The 19,030-nt window shown below is 42.2% G+C and overlaps 1 protein-coding gene across 2 annotated transcripts; it reads right to left on the bottom strand.

The window, feature by feature from the left end:
- Window positions 1-693: 693 nt before the first annotated feature.
- Window positions 694-17,428, bottom strand: TRAF5 (TNF receptor associated factor 5). Of its 2 annotated transcripts, none has more exons than XM_074897157.1 (13): window positions 17,306-17,428; window positions 14,196-14,330; window positions 11,877-12,020; window positions 11,148-11,518; window positions 9,929-9,986; window positions 8,556-8,657; window positions 7,821-7,985; window positions 7,440-7,517; window positions 6,992-7,066; window positions 6,625-6,717; window positions 5,512-5,652; window positions 4,807-4,975; window positions 694-4,291 (listed from the first exon to the last, which is right to left on the bottom strand). In XM_074897157.1, the coding sequence occupies exons 4-13, from the start codon at window positions 11,360-11,362 to the stop codon at window positions 3,714-3,716; spliced, it is 1,674 nt and encodes a 557-aa protein (XP_074753258.1). In that variant the 5' UTR covers window positions 11,363-11,518; window positions 11,877-12,020; window positions 14,196-14,330; window positions 17,306-17,428; the 3' UTR covers window positions 694-3,713. The 2 variants fall into 2 exon arrangements, with proteins under 2 accessions (XP_074753258.1, XP_074753259.1); XM_074897158.1 differs by having other exon boundaries at window positions 5,524-5,652.
- Window positions 17,429-19,030: the final 1,602 nt, after the last annotated feature.

Raw genomic sequence — 19,030 nt, 5'->3', positions numbered from 1 at the left:
GCGCTGCGGCCCCGCGGGCAGCCCCAGGGGGCTTCCCGCTGCTCCCGGGACAGCTCTGGGCGAGCCCTGCGCGGATACGGCCCTGCTGCACGCCGGCATCTCCACGCACGCAGATGCGGGTCAGGCATAGTTGGCTGTAAATCAACTAAGGGAGCTTGCGGCCTGTCCTGGGACCTGGTTTCCCAGTCCCTCCCGCTGAGGGGAGGCTGCTCTTGGAGCTGGGACACCCCGCGGCACGGAGCGGGTGTTTGAGCTCTCATAGAAGAACAGGAGTCGGATGCTAACGTTTTACCCAAGCTGATTTCCAACACTTCAAGCTTGTTCTCAAGCGTGAAGTAATCATGGGGTACTGCAACAACTCCTCTGTTACTGACATGAACCAAATCAAATCCAGCCTCAGCTATAACCCAGACCTGCTCCAAAGCCAGAAATAACATCCCAGTCTGATTCCAATGAATCTTTGGACCTCATGGATCTTCGTCTGATCCAGTTTAGCTCAGAATTTACTGAACTTCTATGTGCAGCTGCTTTTTGATACTCAGGTATAACCCAAAATATCTGTGACACATTTATTCTTAATCTAAAGTGGCATCCATTTTTTTTGATTGTAAACAAATATCCAGTACTCCACATCCTCTTAAAAAAAGTCTGCTTAAATCCAGCCAAAAGGAATATATGCTACACTCACTCCAGAAGGGTGGTAACATTATTTATTGTTACGTTAGTTTACATATACAGTGATGACATTTGGCTAGAAAAATGCCTGTATTGTAGTAAGAGATATTTAAACATCTACAAACTGTCAATAAATACGTTAAAAACATACTGTATGCTGATGTAGAAATACCCTATGCTCTTTTGGTTACTTACTCAGTACAATATTATTGAAAAGTTTTTTGGTGTTTTTCATGCAACATCAAAATTGTTCCTGACAATTCATGCTATATGACCTTATTTTCTTTAGTAGGAATGGGATGAAATTTAAAATCCTGTTTACAAGTAGTAAAAATTGCTGAAAATTTTAACATAAATCTCTCAATTGCTGTAATAAAAAGAACCAATTTAAAGAAGGTTGTCTTTAAAAAAATTAATTTACGCAACTAATTCTTTACAAAACAGGCAGTATTTCAAAAGAGATGTTTCCATCACCCAGGATGAATCATTTGTGCTTCAAAATTTTAAAAGGAATATTCGTGGCAAAAACCTAAACCCAACTGGTAGGTAGAGATTGCAGTACAGACTGGCTAAAAGTGAACATGCTTTCCAAATCTGTCCAGGAACACACTAAACACTCACATCACTATGCCATCACCTACTCTAACAATCAGAAATGGAGTTTTAATAATACTTAGCTCTTTTCATGCTCAAAATTCTTCACACACATTTAAATAGTCCTAACGCTTCTGCAAGTATTATTATCCCCATTTTACACTTGAGGTGGTGGAGGCGGAAAGAGCTGGGAATTTGCCAGGATACAGACCACATCCTTTCCCTCTTGCCTCCCTCAATCCTCCAAGTTCTTTATCACTTTCTGTATTTTACACTCAACATACTGCAGAGTCCCAGGAAACATGGGTGGTATGTTTCCGTCAGTTTTCAGTGGTTATTATGCAAGTTGTGCCACTTTGAAAGTTGCATGACAAATATTAAAGTAATAATTGACATGAAGTCCATGTCCAAGGCTCGGGATTGATATCCTAGAATGCCACACCATTTTCAAACCAAGCTTGCTCTTTCTGTAGCGAAGTGTTAGGGACAGGAGGCCTAATTCTTTCTGTTGTACAGCCAAAATGACTCTTAAAGTCAGTCATGGCCATACAAAAGCATAAAATCTGGCCCTCACCACCTGTCCCTGGGAACAGAAAGCCCCTACAGTGGCCCAGTATGTCCTGACATTGTACAACAAAAAGGACATCTAGATCAAAACAAAGATTTCAGGTGTGCTAACTCGCCATAAGGTACAGATAACTAAGGTCTCTTCCCTCCCACCCCTAAATTTGAAAATATTTCTGTCTGAATTATGTCCTATAAACCCTGTGAGAAAGTAAATGCCTAGCAGTGAGATTGCAGATACAAAGTACGGTATTTAGCTTTTATCTTAGTATCAATCCCCAAGTCATATTATTTCAGTTGATATCAACATCCTGCACAGAAAGGGCATTTTTGATTTTGCCACATCTGTCCTCTCGAATCTTCTATCTTATGCCTTGCAGTCTGTGCCCCGTTTTGATTTTTATCCTGCCTAGCTTATTCTTAGTCTAAACCCAGCCTGGTTTCTTGCTGTCTCCTGACAAGCTCTGGGTTTGCTCTGCCAGTGGACTGCAGGAGCAGTGGATAACATTGCGGTGTTTCACTACCTGATCTGTGAGAGATGAGAGACATGCAAAATTCTGTCACTTGTAATAACAAAATGACTGAGTGTGCAAAATTACATCTCTCTTACAGGCACCCAAAAGGCTTTAAAAAGGCACGTGTATTCTTTGTCACTTGTTCCTCAGTGCCTGATCTTGGTGGGTTTAGTGTGTCTCCAATAAACCCCATACAAAGCACACATTCCCTTGGAGGGAACTTGGAGTAAAAATTAAGGTTTTCAGACATATTTCAAAGTTAGTGGTTGTTCCTCAGCAGCTGTCTCACCTTTTAACAAATGCTAGAGCTTCATTACCTGTGAGAACTGGGTTCTTACGGCAACCTCAGTCTCTAGTCCATTTTCCTCCTTCTTTCCCAAACATCCCCATTTCTAGCAGAGGGGAACGGTGCTTCTTACATGGGCTTCTCAAGCAGATATCCAAAGCTCTTCCTGCCTTCTGTAGAGCTGGTAGGCCAGAAAACATCTCTTTTGTGCAGATGTGGGAGCAAAAGTACAGGAGTTTTGCCCCCCTTCTTCCAGCAGCACAGCCAAGAGCTGGCAGGCTGGCTGAGTACCCTGCTTCTGGCTATGTCCTGAGAGGTTAGAAGCACCTGCAGCTTCTTTTGACTGCAGATGGGGACTGTGGATGTTTACCACCAATAGAAATCAGTCCCAAGGCACTAGGCAGGAACGGAAAGGCCGTAACAAAGCTATTGTGACCTGGGGGTACTCTGTACAGCTGAAATACCAGGTTAGAAAAGCAAGAGGCATTGGCATCTTCCTCTGGGCTTTCTGGAAAAAACAATTAAAACAAAACAAAACAAAACATGCAAGATCCCAGGCAAATGTTTGCCCTGCCTGACTGAAGCCATTCTCCCCGCTTCAAAAATCCAGGAGATGGAGGGATCAAGATACACTGACTCAAATGTGCTAATGTTGAAATGTTTCAATTTCAGATAGGTGAAATGCACTTGCACGCTTGCGTATGGCTTCAGTTCTGTGTGAGGGATGGGAGCCCACAGGCCTGCTTGGGCTCCAAGGGGACTTCCTGGAGGAGTTTCGTCTCCAAATGCCAGTCTGGTGATGGGAGCTAAGCATTCCCCCCAGCCTGGACTGAGCCAAGCCTGGATCGGATGCACGTTCGCATCAAACCGGACTTCTAGCTGCCTTAAAAATGCAGTCTTGAAAAAAAGTTAAAAAAGGAAAGGCTGATACTTTGGCAATTCATTATCTGTTATGCAGTCCAAAAGCCTTGAGACATTATCATTAGCTTGACTAGTGGCAATTCACTATTGCATGGCTGGCAGTCACTAGGAAAGCATTTCTTAATGATTAAAGCAGTCACATCGATCAGGCGTGCTTGTCACAATTCCTCCAGATCCGTTAAATCCACAACCACTTTCAAAAACAGAGTGTCATCTCTGATGTAGGTGTTCTTTGTGTTCTCCAGGACTGTGTGCGGCACAAAGCGTGGACATCCAGAGGCAATATTCATCTCTCCATCTGGCCTTTTGAAACTGCTGCTATTGGGATCAGCTCGAAAGACTTCTACAATGTGATTTTTTTTCCCACTTTGGTCCAAAAGCATAAGTGTAACTTTTTGCTTGAAAGGCCACAGTAGCAGCGAGTCAAACTCCCCTCTCATCACTACAAAGTAGAGAGAGACGTGTGTTCCCTTTCCTGAGCCATCCCCGTTCAGGTAGGCCCTCGCGCATAACCTGTACCCGCAGCGGCTGGTGTAAAAGGGTTGGCTGAATATGGAGAGGACACGGCCTTCCACCGCTTCTTTTTTCTTCATCTTGTAGTCCGTGATTTTCCAGATTAATTTCCCATTGTAGCATGTGCCTTCCAAAAGCTTAAATCGTTCTTCATTTTTATTGAGCTGTGCTTTGTGAATATTGATCTGGAGATCGTGTTTGCTGGACTGACCTTCCAAAACAACTGGGGGGCAGAAAAAAAGAAAAAAAAAAAAGGAAGAGAAACATTTGCTAAAATGAATCTATCAGAGCACCAGATACAAAGAGCAACCAGACTTGAGCTGCCAATACTGAACTACTCAAGCCTGAGTACAGGCTGTTAGCTAGTGTTATGACATCTGTTAACTTCTTTTTATTGTAATTGCAGCTTGTAGTTGAATAAGGGAAGTCAATAACTACAAACCAGATTTAATGCCTGCTTATGGAGAGTGCCACTGCCTCCACCACAGTGTACCAGCCTGACCAAGGCCAGCTCTCTGGCCCTGCCATGCCACAGGAATTCTGGAGGCACTGTGGAGTAAGGGGAAGGCAGAGGACACAGCACACACCACCATGGGTTGGTCTTAGAAAGTGAGAAGAAGAAAGCTGTTTTTGGCAAAGTCCTGCAGTTGACTGTAGGACCAGAGCCTCTACCTAGCCACCAGTGAATCAGCAAAACCCCCACACCTGTGCAGAAAAGAACCGAAAGTCTCAATGTACCCAAGCGCTGATCGTAGGTCTCCATCAGGGCAATCTTCTGTTTCACATTTTCAATTGTGTCAAACAGGGGTCGCAAGTCTAATTTGTTTTGTTGCTGGTTTGCCATCTGTATTAGCTGTTTCACTTGTGACTCCAGGCGTGCAGACTTATCCAGGTGACTGGCCAGAGCCTTCCCAGTTCATGTCATTGGAAGAGGGTGGAAGCGGAGCCAAAAGACATTCATAAAATCAGCCATTTCATTTGGAATAAGATAAAGAAGCCTTTAGCATGTCAGCATTATCAACTATATGGTGCTTTCAAAAGTACTCGTCTGGTTTAGGAATGTATCCAAACGCTCCTTTATTCAGCATTTAATGAATTTAATGCTCTAAATTCAGCATTTCTTGAGAAAGCACCCCTTACTCAGATCCATTCGCCTAGCATCACTTTATTCAACTGATTATTCAAATTTACACCTGCATATTTGCCATGGGGATCTGCTCAGGAGGATTTACATGGTGCTTTTGCCCAAATCAGATATCCAAACTTCCTTACTGTTTAAAATGAAAAGACAATACTATACTATAAAAAAAAAAAAACGAGAAGGGCATGTGAAGTGTCTGGGAGATTTGCTATTGCCCTCCTATTGATGACAACTATTATTGGATAAACATATTTCAGGATGCAAGAAAGCAATTGGCAAAAATGGCAAAAGCAATGTCTCACCTGTGTGCTTACCATCAAGTTGGTATTTTTACCAAACAACTGTGTAAACTGTCTGAATTCTTTCTCACACTTTTTAATGGCCTCTGCTAGCTGCTGAATTTTAATCTCTTTACATTCCAGGCTCTTATACAGGTCAGATATCTACAGTTGGAAAAAACAGAGTAAAAAAATGCTAAAGCATATCAAAATATACAATGATGAAATTAAAACATTATGACTGTATAGGAGAAAGTGGAAGAGTTTACGATCCAATGCCTCTAACTTAGCTAGATATAGCACTACTTAATTCACAATTCATGGATAAGCACTGGCAAGAACTGAGCATAAGGTAATCATACTCTTCAACAGATCTGTGTGGCAACAGGTGTAAGAGACTCTTATCTCTCAACCCTACCATGATGATCCATTCTGCTCTATAGTGGGATAATACGTACTTACATGCACACACATGCGTGTGTGTTTCTGTGTGTATGTATGTTTTTTTTTTTTTTTTTTTCTCTGATGAGGCCTAACCAGTAAAAGAGATGAGTCAGTGAGGGATACTAACTCCAAAACCAAGTTGGAGCACTTTGGGGCACTTATTTTTAGTGTAAACAAGCACAAGAGTAAGTCAACCATCCGTTTGGATACCTTCACCTTAGCAGGATGGGGCATACACCCAGTGTCATCTGCTGGGAGCCACAGAAATGATCGTGAGTGAAAAGTTGCTTGCAAATGGCTCTGCACTACCCGTGCCACCTTTACAGAGGGAAGTGACTTGGGCATCTAAAGGCTTCTTTCTGGAACAATCTGACTGGCCACTGAAACTTTAAAATGCTTTATCCCCAAACCCTGTATCCACTATAAGCAGAGACCAAAAGCAAACGAGGTGAGCGATGGCAACGAGCCTCCCACCGTGCTTGGTGGAGAACATACATGCCTGAGCACAGAGAGGTTTCCATCTAATTGACTGACTTCACTAGAAGAGCTTATCCTGACTTCTGAGGTGTGCAAAGATGATAAAAACAGTCTCTTAAAACATAGGTGAGCTAAACCAGGCAATGCATATAGAATCTCATATTATCCTCCAACCAGCCAAGAACCGCTGAAGAGCGCTTGTTAAATATGACGTACCTGTTCTTCCAACTGGGAGTTCTTGTCTAAAATCTGCAGCATGTGTTCCCTCAGGGCACCATTTTCATGTTCGGCAAGTTTCCCTCTTTTAACCTTAGTGAGGCAGAGGGGAAAGTGAAAGAATAAAATAATAAGATACACAAATTTTTGAAGCTATTAGTAAAATATTTATTGATGCAAGCAATTAAAATGTCTCCTCTGTGCTTTGAAAGTGAGGGAATGGCAGTCCTGACACTCTAGTACAGCATCTTAGCCAATACTAGAAATGGTTGTGAAAAAACAAGAATTGGTTATTCTGATTATTTACTCCGATTGGTTTTGGAGACAAATTCCAGTCCCAGCACAAACAAGATCTATAAAACAGTACCTTTACAAGACAGCCGTACTGCTTATATGGGCAGTCCACTTCTGCCTCAGGACACACCGCGTGGTGCTTTTCAATCTGCATATATTAACAAAGAAACTTGTAATGAAATAAATATTAAGTAACTTGCCACACTGATAAAATCTGAATGCCTACATAAAGAGTGAATAAAGGCCAATGTCATGACACCACCGCTCATTGAATACTCATTTTCCTCTTTACGAGTCAATAAGCAAGCCAGATACTTTTCAATACTGCAAAATACCAATGGTTGGCAGTGACCAAATATCTCACTTGTAAGATAGGACATATATCCCTTTTAGGACCAAAGAAAATACTTGGAGCAATGAAGGTTTATTGCCATGGGCCAATGTGGTCTGCAACATAACTTTCACTTTTCATAAACGTGTGTGATCTGCTGAATTACAGTATATGAAAAAATTCATAGTACCTCCTTTTTCAGAATTATTTGTGAACAGTTTTGGAGACAAGGCACAGGATAATCAGGACAGTCATTTTTCTCATGATTCTGGGGGAAAAAGAAATAAGGCAACGATTTGTATTTTTACAAAGTAGTATACAAATAGGAAGCTGTGCAAAAAGTAATCCCAAACATACGTGTGCAAGCCCCATATCACATTGTTGTTCATAAGAGAGCAACAGTAATTGGTTTTATTTAAAGCATATTTATTAATCTTTCTCATTCAGCTACTCAACTGAATTTTGTTTCAGGAGTTGTTAAGCCCCACTGCAATGCTAGAAACTTTTCACTCAGCAACATTAAGAGGAAATATGTGCTATGGGATTCCCAGGAAATACTTTATAATCTTACCTTTATGTTAATTAACACCACATATTTATTACAATACTGACACATTTCTTCTCGAAATTTACAGTGCTGGCTCAAATGCTCTTTCAAGTCTTTCCGAAGAATTTGATCACAACATCCATCATTAGTGCATTGCACGCTTTCAAACAAACACTGCTGAAGATGCTCCTGCAACACGCAACAGCAAATTAAACCCTAAAGTATTTCATTGCATCTGCTGGTACCCAACAGACCCAGAGAAACATTCGGCAGTTTGGCAACAAACAAAACTCCAAATACTCCTTCCTCCATAAACGTTCTCCTTTTCTAACAACAAAACTAAAGTGAATGTGAAAATTTGGACAGTCCTTTGTATGACAAATACTTTTCATTCAATTGATATACCGAAAAAAGGCCCAAATGGCCAGTACATCTTGGCAAGTTTCCTTTAATCAATCACCACGTGACACCTAAGTATAGAGAAGGTATGTATAGACACTGTGAATATACTAAAGCTACATAAAGCAAATGGTTCTTATTAAACAAATAACCTAAGGCAAAGCTGGAACAAGCCAACAGCCATAATATTTTGAGCTTAACATTTTTTACTTACAGTGAACAGCTAAGTCATAATCTTTGTACTTAAACCACGTTGCTACAATAACTCTGAAGTCTGAAGACAATAACTGGAATTTAGCTTATAATAAATACACAAAGTATGCATGAAAACTGAAGGCTTCAAAATTTGATCAAACTAACCTGATATCGTCCCAGAATTATTTTTGAACTGCAGTTGGGAATGTTTTTGCAGAACACATGCAAGTTGAGAACTTCTCTTTTACAGCAGTTATCTTTGAATACCTGTAAAGGAAGCAAATCAACCTTCATATGCAGTCACATAGGATCTTATAAAGAATATGGAAAAGCAAAACATCACAACAAATCTTTTAAGCACACAAGTGTCGACTCTGTAATTGTGAGTACAGTTTTTGATAGCTCATACTGAAAATGTATACTAAAAATAAAAATTAAAGCATATATGAATTTTCTAATAAGCATAGGGGTTTTTTCCCCATATAGTTTTTCCACAAATGCTGGTCCAGTCCACAGTCAGCAGGATTAGTAGCTTAGGAGCTACACAACCACTGCCAGAGCCTGCCTGTATCTAGAAGAAAGCAGCTGGAGCTAATGGGCCCCAAAGGCCAAACCAGCTCTGTGCATGCTCCTTTGATGTTCAAGCAGTGCAGCGTGCCTTTGGGATGGAGATGATGCTGAGATATCCCTTCTATAGACTCTGAGAAACAGCACTGTTCCTAGTTGTGTATGCAGAAGCAAATTAATTCCTCAGGGCAAACTTTCAGTCTTATTTAGAGATCCTCCTGTAAGGAGCATTACAAAGCTGCTCACTGTTGCACTACTGCCATCAAAATATGCACAAACTATAAAACAGTGAATGAAAAATAAAAATCATGTGGACAATCTGATTACAATTTCCTATCAGGAATAGGGGAGAGAGGAATGAGACATTTAATTTCACTGGAAAATGAACTCTGGCAGGACCAAGTATGTACCATACTTTCAAGCCTTGGCAGATAAATAAGGACAAATGAATCCATTACAAAAAAAATTTAAAAATATTTTGCAAAATAAGAAGCATGAACTTATCTCTTCCTCTAAAAAGTTACCCAAAAGTAAATTAACTCTGCAGGGTTAATGACATATAGTGAAAACAGTTAAGTCAGCAAATTATAATCAAGGGAAAACAAAGACAACCAAATAAACAAGATGACCCAGAAAGACGGGGCATTAAAAAGGCAAGTCATTAACCTCTCCACTAAAAAAGACATCCAATGACTAGGTAAGATTTAAAACTGTGAAACTCTTCGACACTTTACTGGAAATACAGAAGACTAAAATGAAATAACTTCAGAACATGAGGTATAAAATAAAACTTCAGCTAACACCCGTATTTCTTTTCTGGGAAAGGATCACTGAATACACTGCTTCCCTAGTATTATTTCAGACACAAAAACTGCTCTGCCCCTGAGGACCAGCAGACTAAGAGCCACCTTGTTCTCAGCTGTCTTTTGCATGCAGATGTTGATGGCCGAAATAAAACTACAGCCACTTACCTCGTGCATTTTTATTGTTTCTTTGTCGACAGGACAGGTGGGTACTGCATTCAACTCTCTAGATCAGAAGAAGAGTCATGTTAACCCACAGAAAATTTTATTCATTTTACGAAACTGGGCTATGCTAGACTCTGGCTCTGGCAGAAGTCAGTACTAGATACCATAAAGACCAAAAAAGTGCTTTGAAAACACTTTTGTCTGGCAATTACACAGACAAATTCTGCCCACAGCTCTAAGAGGGCATTAAGCTGCAACAGTGAATATGTAACAGAAAGCAGAGTTTGTCCTATGAGTGTCAATAAGATGGTTTTTAATTAAGAGGACTTTGTCACACTCTGGCCATCTGCTCCTCACAAATGTCATATCTGAAAAAGTCCCATCGCATGCATTAAACCCAGCCTTTGCCTAGCACAAGCAGCGCCCTCCTTGCTACACCAGTAAAAGGAGATCTAATGGCTCCTGTCTTAAAAGGCTTCCAGAAATCCTACAGTAAGGGACAGGAGAACACTTACTGAGACAGTGCAAAAGGGACGCAACCCGGAGAGAGAAAGCGGCAAACATGAAGCATCTAAAATTCATAAAAAGTAAATGGTGACATCCATCCACATGAACCGGCTCCTCTGAAGCCTTCCTGGGCCAAGTCTTGCCCTCAGATACACCAACCAGTATGTACTGTATTCCTAGGCAGCTCTGAGGGGGAAACTCATTTGTACCTGCACATAAATCCCAAGCAGATGGATGGCAGCAGCCTTGTGATCTGGCTGTAGTATTGGGTGTTGCTAACATCAGTTTTATAACTCAACTAAAATCAAAGAAGCCATACAGAAGCAAATGAAAACTGCTTAATCTAACCACCAGTGCCAAAACCATGAGACATTCGTGCGACAAATTCATCTGAGCAGCACAATTCTAGACAGACAGACTGAAACAGCATCGCACGCAGTAGTGCTTAAGCTTACATCAACATTTTCTTTATGCTGACTTCCCTGCAGTTACCAAGGTATTCTTCACCAGCACTGGCTAAGGTCTTTAAAGACACCTTTAAAACACTGAGCACGCAGTCACTGAGCTCAACAGAGTCTTTCTATTAACTCCTTCAGCGTTTTATCAGACTGGTACTATTATCATGGCCCTCACTGCTGATTTATAGAAGGTGTTGACTTCTTTTTAGGAAGGAGACCACAGGGATCTTGCAGATACAGGAGGAGTTTGCACTGACCTCAAAGAAAGAATGCACTGCTGGCAAAACCGATGCCCACATCCCGTCTGGTGGGGATTGCGAAGGACGAGGTGGCAGTAGGCGCACTTGTACCGGTCTTCTAAGGTTTCGACAAACTTGTAGTCGGCGTCAGGCTCAAAGTCCAGAGAGACAGCGCTGGCAGAGTTCTGGCGTGTGAAGATGCCTGAGAGAGCAGCAGGTTCGTCACAGGCCATGGGAGCCGCACCAGAAATCAGACACAGGGAGAATCCTTTCAAATATGAACCAGCAACCACGCTGCTCCAGCTACCGCTTTCAGGAGGCTGCCATTCGCGGGAGGGTTGTCATCTGCAGCAGGGTGTGACAGATTTTGGAGGGAAATGTGGCACCAACTATGGAAGAACAACAAAATGCTCAGAGAACCACAAAATGATGGTTACATGACAAGCATCAAGCATACTTCTTTGGAAAAGAGTTTCACAATCTGAAAATTATTCTGCAGAATAGAGATTTTTATGGTTTTTTAAATTTTCTTGCAGCAGCTTTTAGTCTCAAAAAAATTACAAGAGTCACAGACACAGTTGCGGAAAGCAGAGGCCAAGCCTCGGCCCTAATATCTGCCAGGAAAATCTATACAATACAGAGCCCACCCACATGACTTCACAAGTTCACTGCACCGGTTCAAGCAGGAGACAACTTTGTGGTTCACAGCAAAGAACACATGAAAAAAAGGCAGCAAGGGGATTTTACCTTCAGTTTAGGTGTTACAGGAGTCAAAGCCTCTTAACTTGACATCTTTTTCCCATTGATCACTCATTTATACAGTAAACTCCAATCCTATTTTTTCAGAGTTTTACTGAATTATGTGAGGGTTCTTGGCTATATTAATCCTGCCTGAAAGAAGAGGTGGAAAATAAAAAGAAAGAAAAGCAAGATTGCAATCAGAAATATGATGCAAGTTTTTCTCTCAATCTACCAAAGCTCATACACAGCACAGGAACACAATGTTAATTTTCTAATAGGAAAAACCACCAACATTTGTTTCCAACCCTAAGTCATAAACCTTGAGATTTGCCACTGGTCCCTCAATCTTGCAGTAGTTTTTTTGCAAGTAGCTCAAAACATAGAGCCACTCTGGTTTTCATTTCTTTCAGCTTTGCATTCAGAAGACATTTTTTTTCCTTAGAGGACGTGTACAAAAGTACAATGCACCTGAGCTCTTAGATCATTTCAAGGGGAATGGGCTCAATTTTATAGCTGTGCTGTGGGACCCTGTTTCTCCTCTGCATGCATCACCTGCCCTGTCAGTCAGTCGAGTCACTCTTACTGGCATTTGCACCTCTCCAAGAGCTCTGACTCAACTTGTAAGGTCACTGAGGGCATCTGCTGCTTTTGTGGGGAAGCAAGGCCAACACATCATGATTAATAAACTTATGGCTGGCATGAAACAGTATGCCAAGTACTGATATACCGCCTTACCTCCCTGCTGCAATGGATTCCTGGCCCACGAAAGCAGCGATGAGTACTATGCTATGCACTACTCTGCTACTGCCACAGATCACCTTAGGCTTCAGAAAGCAACATCCATTTTCCTTTCTACTTTAATATCCTACTCTGGGTGAGGAAGTCCTGCGGACAGGTAAAGTACCTGATTCAAAACCGAGCCAAAGCACTTAACCAATGAAAATGTATTTCACAGCAAAGTTACGTGCTCCCGTAACACAGCACCCTTGTTCATGGTTGTACACAGTATTTACTTGCCCAGCTTGTGAGAACCTGTCCTCCACCAGGCTGAATGTCAGACTTACTCCAGCATGAGCAGCCCACAGGAATACAAGCCCTAATAATATTCCAGGCATAAAGACTTATTATTGCAACCGGAGTTTGCAAATTACCCTGTTTGGTCCCTCAAAATGAACAGCCGTCTGCTTCAAACCAGAGATGATTGTCTATGTCACTCTTTTCATTCTTAAACAGGTGGCCTTTTCTTCTCTGAAAAAGGGGTTCCCGTTTCTCTGACACTTAATAAGGAGCAATTCTATTTTCCTCACATCAATCAGAGACGCTAAAATGCAGCCCGAGGGATTACCAGCCTTATGCCTGGGCTGCCTCAGTAGCAGATGCCAGCAGCAGAGCGTGCCTGCTGCTTCAAAGGCAGATGAAGAGCTGTCACCGTTAACTTCCACAGCACAGACTACCTACAGGTTGAATTTCGTATGAATTTGTTCTGTCATTGGTCAGTGAGAACCCTGAAACATATTTCCTTCCTCTCTCCCATTTACGTGGCATTCAATTTCCTGAGTCCTATTACACTCCAGGATTTCTATAATCTGATGGTATGGTTTAGCAAGTTAATATTGCACTGTGTAAAAACACGTAAAAAAAAAAAAAATTAAACCATGTTTTACCCATTTTGCCTTTAAGGGTCTACCTTAACTCCAGAAATACTTCCAGCTGGGGTTAACACTACATATATTTTAGATAACAAAGTTGTGGGATGCATTAAGAAACACAGTCATCAGCCCAAAATCCCATCCAGAAACTCCTTCAGAGCCCTTGCTGCTCATTAAATCAACAGCATTAACTCCCATCTCTTTCTGCGAGGAGCACTCTGCTGTGGTATGCCTTCCAACTCTTACTGAAATGAGAGCTCTTATCTCCTTAAATGCCTTCATGACGCACCCAACCCAGATCCCATTCCTAAAAATGGAGACTCTCAGCATCTCCACATAAGTGCCTCCTCCACCTCAGCCTCGCTCAGGAGTTGCACAGCTGAGGGCACCTCAGGGCACAGGAAAGAGCATTTCAGGTGACAGGCAAGCCTGCCTGCTCAGAGGCAGAATGGAAACCTCTGGGTGCCCAAAAGACTGTGGACATGTGCCACCCCTGCCAGCCTTGCAGGAGGTTTGCTGCAGGGTTTGCAGCTATTTTGCTGGAGGAAATGGGCTGCCCCAGGAGAGGGTCTGCGGATGGCAATGCTTCACCCAAGCTGGAGAGGTGCCTGTGTGAATCAGCTGTGGAAGATGGGCTCAGAGGACCTGAGAAATGGCAGCCTTGTGCCAGACCTACCACTGGCCAGCGCTCAGCGCAATCCAAACCATCGCAGGAGACGCGTAATCCCAACACCCACTGGTGACGCAAGGCAGATTGAAGAAGCTCTTCTTCCACTTCTGGCTTCCAGTGCCCGCGCCTGTACTCTCTGAACTGAAACCAAAGGGAAACTGTCAGGGGAAAAAGTGTTTTTCTGTGACAGCAAGAGCATGGCAATGGTTAACTGAATCAATTTCCTGCTTACGATAATGCCTGGCCTGCATAGGAGGTGAGGTACGCTTTCACTTCTGCCTGTTCACAGCTAAAAGCAATGGGAAGGCATCATCTCTCTACGAACACTGCGATTTTTCAGCACACATGTGAACTGTAATGCTGTTTTAAAATATTAGAGTGGCAGGCCCATGTTGCATAACCGTGCTCTTGTGGCAGACGCGCAACACACACAGTACAGGGATTTTCATTGCATCTCCCCTGCAACAGTACACACAGAAAAAAAACCCAATGTATGGACACTGAAAATCTACACGTCAAAAAAAATGGATTTCCATATATTGAATTAAATAGAATTAATTCTGACCTGCATAGAAAAGTAGCAGGAATCACCAGAAGCTAAGTCCAAGTCCACTACAAAAGAGTGGGAGGAGCTCAATGGCAGTGTAGTACAAAATGCCCCCAGCTGCACCTTCCTCCCATTTCAGCATCCCAGCCCTGCCTGCACCAACAGCAGCACACACGAAACACTTCTGGAGCAGCTCTTTATATAACAGTGTTGGAGGCAGATGCTTTAACCTCACTGGAAATAATCCAAGAGGGAGAATTTTCCTTACAAAAAAATAAACTTTCTTGAATGTGGGCTACCCTGTTTTAACTATCACCACATCAAACCGAGCCCAAATGTTTTCCATTAAAATGCTCCACATTTACTATATCTTACTGTTCAGAAACTGAGCAAGACACAAGCAGAACATGATGATAAGGAGAAAAATCAGTATGGGTATGACTTACTACAATATAAAATTACATTCACGTTTTTAAAGCCGTGTTCAAATAGTTCCCTCCAGCAGCGCTGCTGCCTGTCTATACCATCTGCAGTCAGATGTGCAACGCCAGTAGCACACTGAACTACTGTAGACAAATTAACTTTTTTTAGCCACGGAAACATACTTCCTGCACACACAGAAAACCATCCCTGTAATGTGGTCAGTCTTTTTAAAGAGAATATGTTTTTCTTTTTTCTCTCACTTGAAGCCAAGCGCCCTAAAAGGTCCAGCAGATTACCCCATGAGCTATGAGTGCACCACTACAACAGGCTGCAGCACCAAAACCTCCAGGACAGCAGACCTAAGGCACAGGCACTAAACGCTACCACATCTTTTAGACTGTGAAAGGCAAATATGCGAGTTGTTATCACAGGTTTGGTCATCATGCATGGACAAGAAGACAGGATCCTGGGCCCTGCTGCCCAGCAAAGAGGGGCTGAGATCATGGCTTCTGCCAGGTTCCCTCTGTAAGGGGACAATAATGCTCAGCTACCCTCCAGGATTGGGGTATTGCTCAGTAAAAAACACTGTGATCTCTTCCTTAATTATCATGCTTCCATGAAATACATATAACAGGGCACAGAAAAAAAGCTATACACCTATGTTCCTATAAACCTAGCTCTAGTTCAGCTCTATTGCTTTGCCTTAAAGCACCCAGTAGGGACAAGTCTTAGAAGATGCTCTGTCCCTCCCCCTGAAAATTATCTACCTTTTATGGTACATCAGAACTGGAAGCCCATCTTAGTCACGCTGGGAAAAGTTTTGTCATATTTAGAGGTCTAAGATCAATTTGCTTCACTGGGAGCTGACAGGCAGAAATATGATTGAGGGGAACATACCTTGAATTAAATTGACCTTCTCCAAGCTGCCTTATAAACTAGGTAGATTAGCTGCCTCCAGTATTTTTGAATTAAAATAACAAAGTCATATGCTTTGCTACTAATATAAGGTCCTCCACAAAAACACTGTATCTTGAGGACAAGAAATATACGCCTCAACTCTTAACATATGGAGTGGAACAGGTAACAGAGTCTGCTGAAGAATGACTAAAAATAACTATACACATTGAAATACATATTTAAGATGTAGCAGATTGTATGGAGCCCTGTGAAAATAGCAGATGATGACATCTGACATCACTGAGGGATTATTCTCGTCCCTTCCAACCCAGAAAGAGTTACAACATTTTGAATGCTGACAGCAAGATGCACTTGAAGAGTCTCCCTGGGACAAAGGACCCCAGCTACATCATTTGTGGCCCCCCCAGCCCAGTGGCTGTGGAGGGAAAGGATCCCCTATTGCACCAACCACTGATACCCAGGGCTTGCTCATACTTCACTGGGCAGCAAGTCAGCTTCAGGAGCTGTTCTGCTGTTGTTCCAGACACTTAAAAAATGCTGTGCAGTGACCACCTGGCGCACAGGAAAGAATATTTCTAATAGCAATAATTTCCTATTAGATATGTGCCTGAGGTCCCACAAGGGGTGCTGCTGCAGAGGGCAGCAGAACAAATCTGTTCTCTTTTGTATATAGGTGATATTATTCAATTCAAATTTGAGTATTACGTTATTGTCAAAGTACAGTTAAACCTTACTAAGCAAGCATCAGTTTGCTAATCTCCATAGGCAAATTTTCACTAAGTAGTGTAAAATAGTAGGGTTTCCTTTGCATAGAGTTACAGTCAGGCATTACAATAAATCCCCATAAGACTAGACTTCATTGGTTTTTTAAGACATAGATTATAATACAGATAGCAACTTAAAAAAATTTTTTAAAAACCCCGCTTTTACAACTAACAAAGTGTATCTAGTGCTGAGGTAGCTTTGATTTTACAGTCAGCTTGCTTATTTGCTACATCTACTCTTTTCCCTGGATATCCAAATCATTAAATAATTAATTTCATATTATCAAGAAATCTCTCTATGCCTAATCAACACACTACTAAAGTAATATGCAAAACTTTTGCCTTAAAATAATCTCATTTATAGCTGGAAAGTAACTTTGTTCCCATCACTTCTGTAGCAATACCTGAACGTTTTACTACCCTCCCAAGCACAGAAATTTCAGTAAGAAGGCACTGTCACTCACCCCTATGACACACCGGCACCACTTTGCTGGGTCAGGGGGTGAACTCAGTTCCTGAGATCTTTCGGGGTCTGCAGTCTTCCCAGAAGACAGCTTTGCACCACTCACAGCCCCCTGTGCCACGGCTCACCCCTGAAGAGCCCTTCAGAGAAGAGAAATAATTCTAGCAACATTAGGCTCCTGTCAGCATTAAGCCGTACCTGAAAACTGTAGCTGGTCCTCAACGGAGAGAAAATGAGAGAGCATGCAAGAGAGAGAGTGCACCAGTGTAAGCTTTGTGGTTAAAATAACAGTATGAGCATTTTAAAACAGCAAGGGAGTGGAAATCCCCCAGCTTAGCTTTGAACAGATCATGTCTAAAAATGTTTTAAAAGCGTTAGGACAAAAGGCAAGCCATTGAAAAGTATTTTCCTTTACTGCATTGATGTAGGGTCTGCAGATGGAGCAACACAAGGTTACCAAAAACTTTTCTCCCAGTTTTTGTCCAAGATACAAAGGAGTTTTCATCTTTCACAAAAGTGGTGGCTGATGTGACCAAAGAAAAAGAAAACCATGGGCAGCAGGAGACACATATGCATGCAAGGACAAACCCAGGTCCAAGCCTCTGAATCCCTCCACGGTAGCCCTGGAGAGCCCAGGTGGACCCACTCGTTGCAGGAACCAAAGGGGTGGCTCATGGGGGAAACAGCACCAGTGCAGTCATAGAGCAACTGCATCAACTCGCACTACAAGCTCTTCAGGCATTTTGTACTTAAACCAAACTCCTCAACTGAGATAAGATCCATTTTAAGAAAATAAATGCTTACATTCAGGTTTGTAATAATCTAAGTGGCCATAAACGCTAATGATTTTGTAGCCCAAACTTAACTGCACACACAGGATTCCTGACAGCCTTCATCTCCCTGACTTTGCGCCAACCTCCTTCCCCAGACCAAAACGTGCTGCCCTCCCAGCAGTGCCATGGGTTCCATCTCTAGCCCCACTGTTTCCTTACTCTCCTCTGCCTCTTCCCCTGGCTTTCTAGTCTCTGGTTCTTTTTCCCTCCCCTAAAGTAAGGTATATTATTTTCTAGTTTTAAGTTTCCTGTTATTTAAAACACTAGTTTCTCAAAGAAAGCTTCTATTCTGTCTTGTAGTAAATGAAACACATACCCTCTTCAGCTTTTTCCCTTTAACTGAGCTTGCTCCCAGAGCATCTCTAACCTATTTCAATTTCCATCTCCCCTCCCAGGAGGCATCTCAACCTACTGCATGTTTTCCTGAACCTTCTCTGAAGCTCTGGAACAGACAAGTCATTGCTGAAGTCAGTGGCAAAGGAAAATGTATCAATTCAAAGGCATGCTGCTTCTTATGGGATCAATTAAATTGATCCAAGTTGTATTTCTAGATGCAGCCTAAGATCACTTCTATAGCCAAGCTTTCTAAACCAGAAGATACTCTTTCATCCTTGCCATGAACTCGTGTCCTCAGGGTGCATCCTGGTCAAGCTGTTGACTACACACAACCTCTGCACAGACCGACATCAGAACAGCCAAACAGCTCATACATGGGCTTTCCTCGGACCTGGTGGCTCTGGAGAAATGATGGATCTGGTGGTTTCATCAGGAGGAGGCAGTGCTGCAGAAAGTGTGGTGCTCTGCAAGCACAGCTCCAGGAAGCACCATCTGTTTCTGGGAAGGTTTGGGGAAAACCCCAAATGGAGAAGTTGAGTAGGAGCAGGATCTTAATT

Source organism: Athene noctua, chromosome 1, assembly GCF_965140245.1.
Source record: "Athene noctua chromosome 1, bAthNoc1.hap1.1, whole genome shotgun sequence".
Taxonomy (NCBI): Eukaryota; Metazoa; Chordata; class Aves; order Strigiformes; family Strigidae; genus Athene; species Athene noctua.
Note: the sequence above shows the minus strand (reverse complement) of the source record. Positions and strands in the feature narration are given on the sequence as shown.

Excerpts from the sequence above, each read along its gene's own strand:
- TRAF5 (XM_074897157.1), bottom strand. The coding sequence starts at position 11,362 with ATGGCCTGTGACGAACCTGCTGCTCTCTCAGGCATCTTCACACGCCAG. Across the intron at positions 7,518-7,820 it reads TGGTGTTAATTAACATAAAG|AATCATGAGAAAAATGACTG; the intron begins GTAAGATTATAA and ends TTTTTCCCCCAG. Across the intron at positions 5,653-6,624 it reads ACTCCCAGTTGGAAGAACAG|ATATCTGACCTGTATAAGAG; the intron begins GTACGTCATATT and ends TTCCAACTGTAG.